At 66.2% G+C, this 6749-nt stretch overlaps 1 protein-coding gene across 1 annotated transcript; it reads right to left on the bottom strand.

Moving 5' to 3' along the window:
* Window positions 1-131: 131 nt before the first annotated feature.
* PSMF1 (proteasome inhibitor subunit 1) lies at window positions 132-6539 on the bottom strand. Its single transcript, XM_026041903.1, has 7 exons — window positions 6411-6539; window positions 5244-5396; window positions 4317-4399; window positions 3381-3554; window positions 2870-2923; window positions 667-825; window positions 132-535 (listed from the first exon to the last, which is right to left on the bottom strand). Exons 1-7 carry the CDS (start codon window positions 6537-6539, stop codon window positions 484-486), a joined length of 804 nt encoding a protein of 267 aa, XP_025897688.1. The 3' UTR covers window positions 132-483.
* Window positions 6540-6749: the final 210 nt, after the last annotated feature.

Raw genomic sequence — 6749 nt, 5'->3', positions numbered from 1 at the left:
GGGAGGGCGTCAAGGAGAGCTTAGGGCTGTGCAGAGCTTCCCGCTTCCCTCCAGCTGCCCGGGAGGCTCCCGCCCTCGCCCAGCCCCTCTGCACTGGAGCCTGGAAAACACCCGGACTACCAATTCCCACGTGCGGAGCCCCCTCTGGCAGGGGAGCCCATCTCCATCCTCAGTCACGACTGCTGGCCTAACCCAGCGTAAACCCAGCAGCAAAGCGGCCTCCCCGGAGCGGCCGAGGAGGAAACCTCCTCACATCCCGGGTGACTTTGGTGCAGAACGGCAGCTCGAACACAAACAAGATAAACCTCCTGTCTCCTCTCCTGCTCAACACATACAGAAGCCTTTATAGCTGCTCAGAAACAYGGGTCACCCCGGGCGGGGAGAGGAAAAACTGCGAAGATTGAACAGGCGAGCAACGGCATGGAAGTACTTGTGCTCCTCAGGGAACTCKCCTCACGGGAGCCGGCTGAGAAACCAGAGTCCTCACATGAACATGTCCTCATAGCCCGGAGGGGGAAGGTGGTCYGGGTTCGGCCTGCAAAGGGAGTCAGAGGCAAGTTAACGCAGGACAGAGAGCTCAGCCCTTCAGGGCCGAGGTGGGAGATTCAGGGGCAGGCTGTGTCGAACAGGCTGCTCCCCCAGCYGGGGGCCTGCCCAAATACCTACCCAGCCGTGTTGGCTCCTAAGGGACCGAAGGGGTCGAATCTGGCGCCCGGCGGAACCGCTCCGGGGGGCAGCCGGCTTGGGAGGCCCGAGGACGGGTCGAGGCCAGGCCGCGGGAAGCCCGAGCGCAGCGGGTCGGCGATCATCCCTCCGCCCCGAGCGCTGCGGAGAAGAGACGGGAGTCAGGCCGGCACTGTGGGCACCGCAGCCACGCGCCGCCCCGCGCCAGAGCGGCTCCCTGCCCGTGCAGGAGCCGCCCCAGGGTGCCAGACCCCGCTCCGTGCGGGGGTCATCACAGCCCCACACCCGCCCACCACAGACAGACACAGGCAGGACGTCACGGGATCACAGAGAGACCTCCAGAGATCATCTAGTTCAACGCCCTGCACACACAGGGACACCCAGAGCAYGGGACACAGGCTGTGTCCACACGGGTTTGGAAGATCTCCAGGGAAGGAGACTCCACAGCCTCTGTGGGCAGCCTGTTCCAGGGCTCCGTCACCCTCACTGTCAAGAAATTTGTCCTTAAGTTCCTGTGGAATTTCTAGTGCTTCAGTCTGTGGCCGTTCCCTCTAGTTCTGTCAGTGGCCACCACTGCAAAGAGGCTGCCGCATCCTCCTCACTGCCTCCCTTGAGGTATTTATACGCACTGCTCAGGTCCCCCCTTCAGCCTCCTCTTCCTCAGCCAACAGGCCCAGCTCTCCCAGCCTTTGCTCACAGGGCAGATGCTGCAGGGCCCCGATCACCCTCGTACCCTGTGCGCTGGACTCTCCCCAGCAGCTCCACATCCCTCCYGTACTGGGGAGCCCAGAACTGGACACAGCCTCCAGATAAACTCCAGCCACCTCAATCGTGGCTCGGCACTGTGCCCAGCATCACACCACGCAGGGGACGCAGCCTCGGAGGGCACGCCGCGCCGGCAAACRCCGAGGTCCAGCCGGGAACACGCCGACACCGTCCCGGAGGGGCCGGGCGCGTTGCCCCCGCGGGGAGCTTGCAGGCGTCCCCGGCCAGCGTCACACCCTGCTCCGTGTCGCAAGCGCCCGCRGAGCTGCCCGCTGCCCGCCCACAGAACTGCCCGCAGCTCATTTGGTGCCGCGGCGGCTCCTCGGAGCGGCCCCGCGCCGCCAGCGCCCTTCTTCACGGGGGGCTTTGTGCAAACGCGGCTGCAGTCTCTGCGCACCGCTACCACCACGCGAGTCATTAGCAGCGCTGCTAATGAGTTCCATTAGGCCAGGCTGGCCTGGAGGCTGCATCCCCAGCCCCGGCCCTGGCAGGTGTCGCCGCTCAAATCTGCTTCCATTTACAACCTTCCCCTGTCCTTTACAGAGAAACTTGTGCTGCAGGGCTGGAGGCAGTGGGAGAAACAGGGTTCCCCCCAGCTGAACCCCCTCTCCCGGCGCTATCAGGTTTCCTTCCAGCCACCCAGGCTCCAGGCCTCTTGCTCCAGCAGGGCAGCACATTTTTAGCTGGCCCTTCTCTAGCCAAACCCTCGGAGAACTATCTCGCAAGAGGGAAAAAATGCAATCCCCACAGGACGGCGGTTCCGAGCAGGACTCCCATGGGCCGCGGGACGCTCTGCAATGACTCCGAGGGCTGGTTTTTGTCTGGCTACGTGCTCTTAACAGGAATGCAGATGACAGGTTCTTCTTCCCCAAGCAACCCACAGGCCCGCAGGGAGATGCGTGTGGGACCCCCCTGCAAGGAGCCCCGTCCCTGCCCCGCTCCCCCTGCTCGCAGGCGCCCCAGGCAGCCCGCAGCTTCGCAGCCCATCGAGACGCTGGGGCTCACGTTCAGCCTCCCCTTCTGCAGAGCCCCGTGGGCTGCACACACAGCAGCTGGCAACGGTTTGTGTTARGGGCTTACACTCGCTTAACGACGTATTCAGCTTCGACTGACTGAAGGAATTACTGCGCTCCAAATGAATGCAAGCTGATTATTAAGCAGACGCAGATTGCAACCTATCGTCTCTGCAAGAGACAGGATCTTATTACGATATTAGAACCATATTGAGGTTTAGCAACTGTCAGTTGGTCCCTCGCAATTTTAGCCACGAGCCTCCTTAGAGGCTGCAGCGGGAGGCGCTGGCCGGGCCGCCCGACCCGGCCACACCGCCGCTGTTGCAGAGGAGGTTCCCAGGCAGCAGGGGCACAGCGGGGACACTCTCCCCACGCACGCCAAGCCCCGCTGCCCCAGCACTACTCACCCGAAAGGATCCAGGTCCTGCCCGCCAACAGCGAAGGGGTCCGTGGGGGAAGGCCTGAAACGCAAGAGGCAGCGAGTGGGGTTCAGTCCGGGAGGCGAGAGCGGCCACTGGAGCTGGGAGAAGGCCAGGGCAGTGCGGGCAGCGCGTCTGCGGGCTCCACATGGCCCAGGGGTGCTGGGGCACCCAGGAGGCTCCCCGAGCAGCGCGGGGCTGCCAGGGGCTCCCCAGCGCCCAGCAGGGCCCCTCTGCTGCACCCCACACCTTCCCCCAGCCCCGCGCTCTGCCCTGGCCCTCCTGGGCTGGCGGCAGCACCCGAGGAGAGTCCAACCAAGAGGCGGCTCCCGAAGGGGCCTTCCCTCAAAGGGCAGCTTAGAAGTGACCCAAAGCCGAGCCCGGAGCTGGGGTCTCCCATGCGCCCCCCTCCCACATGTGCGAGCCAGGGATCCCCAGCAGGCACGAGCAGTCGTGGAGATCGGAATGCATCCCAAAGGGCTGCCGTGTCTTTGCTCACCAGGGCGGCTCCCTGGTGCCCGCTGGCCGCCGCGGAGGAACCCTGAGCGGGTCGTGCTCCCGAGGGAGGGCAGGCTCCTTCTCGGCCCGTGGCTCCTTTTCCGTGGGGGGCGCAAGGGGCGCGATGATGCCCGAAGCGATCCTGGTCCTGAGCTCCTCCATGTTCTTGTACACCCTGTGGGGAGAGGATGGGCTGGGCGCTGGGGAGGCCGCAGCACCCACGGCTGCAAGGTGGGGTGCAGAGCAGCAGCTTTGGGAGGGTTGCAGGAGGGTGCACACGTGCGAAATGTCTCCGACACAAACATGCTACGTCACCAGCATGGAGGGGACAGGCGGGGAAAGAGCATGTGGTGGCACCAAGGCCCATTCGAGAGGCACAAGTGGCACCCAGCCCAAGGGAGCCCAGTCAAGGCTGCTCCGCTGAGGAAGGTGGAGGACCTGGCTCTGCGTCTGGCTTCCCCGCGACGTCTGGTGCCTGCAGAGACCTGCGTCCATCCTGCAGCCTGCTCCAGGGAGGAGGGGACAGCACCGTCCTAAGGAACTAACTGGGGACCACTAGGACCCAGCTCTGTGTCACTGTGAACACCGGCAGGAAGCAGCCACCAGCTCCCAAATGGAGCAGAGAGAGGGAAGAAGGGGCAGAGGGGCGGGCATGTCACAGGACGTGGTGCCCAGGGCTGCCTGTGGCGTCCACCCAGGCTGGAACAGAAGTGCTGGGCTGGCCAGACCCTGCTCGTGGGGCTCTGCCCCTCAAGCTCCTTCCTGCCTCCAGCTCGGAGGCAGGAGGGAGACGTGGCTGCTTCTCAGGGCCCTCGGGTTTGCACCGGAGAAGAGGGTGCTCCAGCCTCCTCCTAATGCGCCCTATGTCCCCGCCGGCCCCTCGCCCCTTGCCCATGGGGTATCTTGTCCTGCCCGAAACGCTGGGGATGGAGATTACTTGTGGAAATCATCCAGGTGCTCTGGGTTGATGTAGTCGGCCACCGTCAGGGTCACGTCTGCCACCTTCTGAGAGCCGCRGTCCTGCAAAGGACGGGTGAAACACGGAGTGAGCAGCCACGCAGACCGGGCATGAGCGAGCAGGGTGACCACAGGCGAGGTCTCGGATACGCAGGGAACTGCGCTCGCCCTGAATCCCCAAGAGCAAATGCCAACACCTGGAAAAGGGACCTGAAAARGGTGGCTGCTGGGCCAGGGGGTGCAACACAGGCTGCCTCCCCGTGCTGATGCGTGCGCTGCTGCACGGGTGGGTTTGGGATCCCCACCGAGTGCTTTGCAGTGCCCGTTCTGCCCCATGCAGCCCCCACCAGCTCAACGGGGAACAAGCCCTACACTGCATTAAGGGAAGGGAACATCTCTCAAACGAGGAGAGACTGAGCTGGGCCTGTTTTCTCTGCAGAAGAGAAGGCTGAGAGGGGATCTGATTGATATGTGTAAGTACATGAAGGGGGAATGGAGGGAGGAAGGGGCCAAGCTCTTCCAGTGGTGGCCAGTGATAGAAAAAGGGGCAATGGGGACAAGTTGGAATCCAGGCAGTTACATCTCCATGTGAGGAGGAACTTCTTTGGTGTARAAGGGTGCCCGAGCCTTGGCCCAGGCTGCCCAGGGAGGCTGGGGAGGCTCCTGCTCTGCAGATCTCCCAAACCCCTCTGGATGGCACCCTGTGCTCCGGGTGTCCCTGCTGGAGCAGGGGCTGCACTGGGTGATCCCTGGGGGTCCCTTCCAACCCCAACCTCTCTGTGGTTCCGTGCAGCGCTGCCGCTCGTCTAACAAGCCGGAGCAGAACAGCTCAGAAGGGGACCCCGTGGCTCTCTGCACCCGGGGCACAGCGGGGACAGCGGCGCTGCCCCGGGCCGCCGGCGCTCACCATGACGTTGATGATCATGCTGTCCTCCACCACGATGGCCTTGAGCAGCAGCTCGCGGCGGCCGTCCGCGGACACGTAGCGCAGCGTGTAGAGCTCCGGGTTGGCCTGCCAGCCGCGCGGCAGCAGCTCCGACGGCCTCTCGTCGGGACCTGGCTGCACGGAGCCGCGCGTCGGGACATGGAGCGCACGGAGCCGCTCGGCGGCACCCGGGGCGCACGTTGGGACCGGGTGCACACAGAGCTGCACGTTGGGACCSGGGGTGCACGTTGGGACCCGGGGTGCATGGAGCCGCACGYTGGGACCSGGGGCACACAGAGCTGCACGTTGGGACCCGGGGTGCACGTTGGGACCCGGGGTGCATGGAGCCGCACGYTGGGACCSGGGGCACACAGAGCTGCACGTTGGGACCCGGGGTGCACGTTGGGACCCGGGGTGCATGGAGCCGCACGCTGGGACCCGGGGCACACAGAGCTGCACGTTGGGACCCGGGGTGCACAGAGCTGCACATCAGGACACGGGGCGCCTGGAGCCGCTCTTCGGGACCCGGAGCTGCATATCGGGATCCGGAGTGCACGGAGCCGCATGGCAGCACCCAGGGCACACGGAGCCGCTGCCCAGAGCCCGGCCCGGGCGGCTGCGGGGCCAGGGAAGCGGCGCAGGGATCCTGGGATCCTCCAAGGATGGCAGGGTCTGGATGCAGGAGCAGGGCGCGCGGCAGCAGGGTCTGCTCGCTCACCTCGCGCGGGGGCAAACACCCCTTTGGGGGCACAAACACCCTTTAAGAGGRCACAAACACCCTTTGCAGGGGGTACTAACACCCCTGGGGGGCACAACCCCCCTTTGCAGGGCACAAACACCCCTTGGGGGGCAGCACAACCCCCCTCTGCCGAGTSACAAGATGCAGACAGGGGACCCCCCTGCACCTCCTCCAGCACCGGGACCCCCTCCCTGGGGCACCGGGATCCCACCGGACCCCCCCTGGGGCACCGGGACCCTCCCCAGCACCGGGAGCCGCCCCCCCCAGCCCGGGCCGCCCCGCGGCGCCCGGTCCCGGCGAGCGGCGCTGCGCGAGGCCGGTGCGCGGCGGGGCCTAGCGCGGCCTGCGGGCCGCACGGCGCCGTTCGCGCCGTTCCGCGCCGCTGCTGAGCGTTGCGTCGCGCTGCGCACCTGCTCGCCCGCGCCCGCGCAGCGGTAGCCGTGCCGCACCAGCTCCCAGTGCAGCGCGCAGAGCAGCGCGTCCTGCGCGCGCCCCACGGCGGCCCGCGCCCACGCGTAGAGCGGCTCCAGCCCCGCCATGGCGGCGCGCAGCGCAGCGGAGCGGGCGGGCGGAGCCGCGCTGCGGGGCGGGACGTGGGGCTGGGCTCTGGGCCTGGGCTGTCGGGTTGGGCTATAGGGCTGGGCTATAGACCCGGGCTAAGGGCTGGGCTATAGACCCGGGCTCAGGGCTGGGCTAAGGACTGGGCTATAGACCCGGGCTCAGGGCTGGGCTTTGGGGCCGGGCTATAG

This window comes from Nothoprocta perdicaria, unplaced genomic scaffold (genome assembly GCF_003342845.1).
Source record: "Nothoprocta perdicaria isolate Ctin4 unplaced genomic scaffold, notPer1 scaffold_3, whole genome shotgun sequence".
NCBI classification, from domain to species: domain Eukaryota; kingdom Metazoa; phylum Chordata; class Aves; order Tinamiformes; family Tinamidae; genus Nothoprocta; species Nothoprocta perdicaria.
The sequence above is the reverse complement of the archived record's forward strand: the minus strand, read 5'-3'. Positions and strand labels throughout refer to the sequence as shown.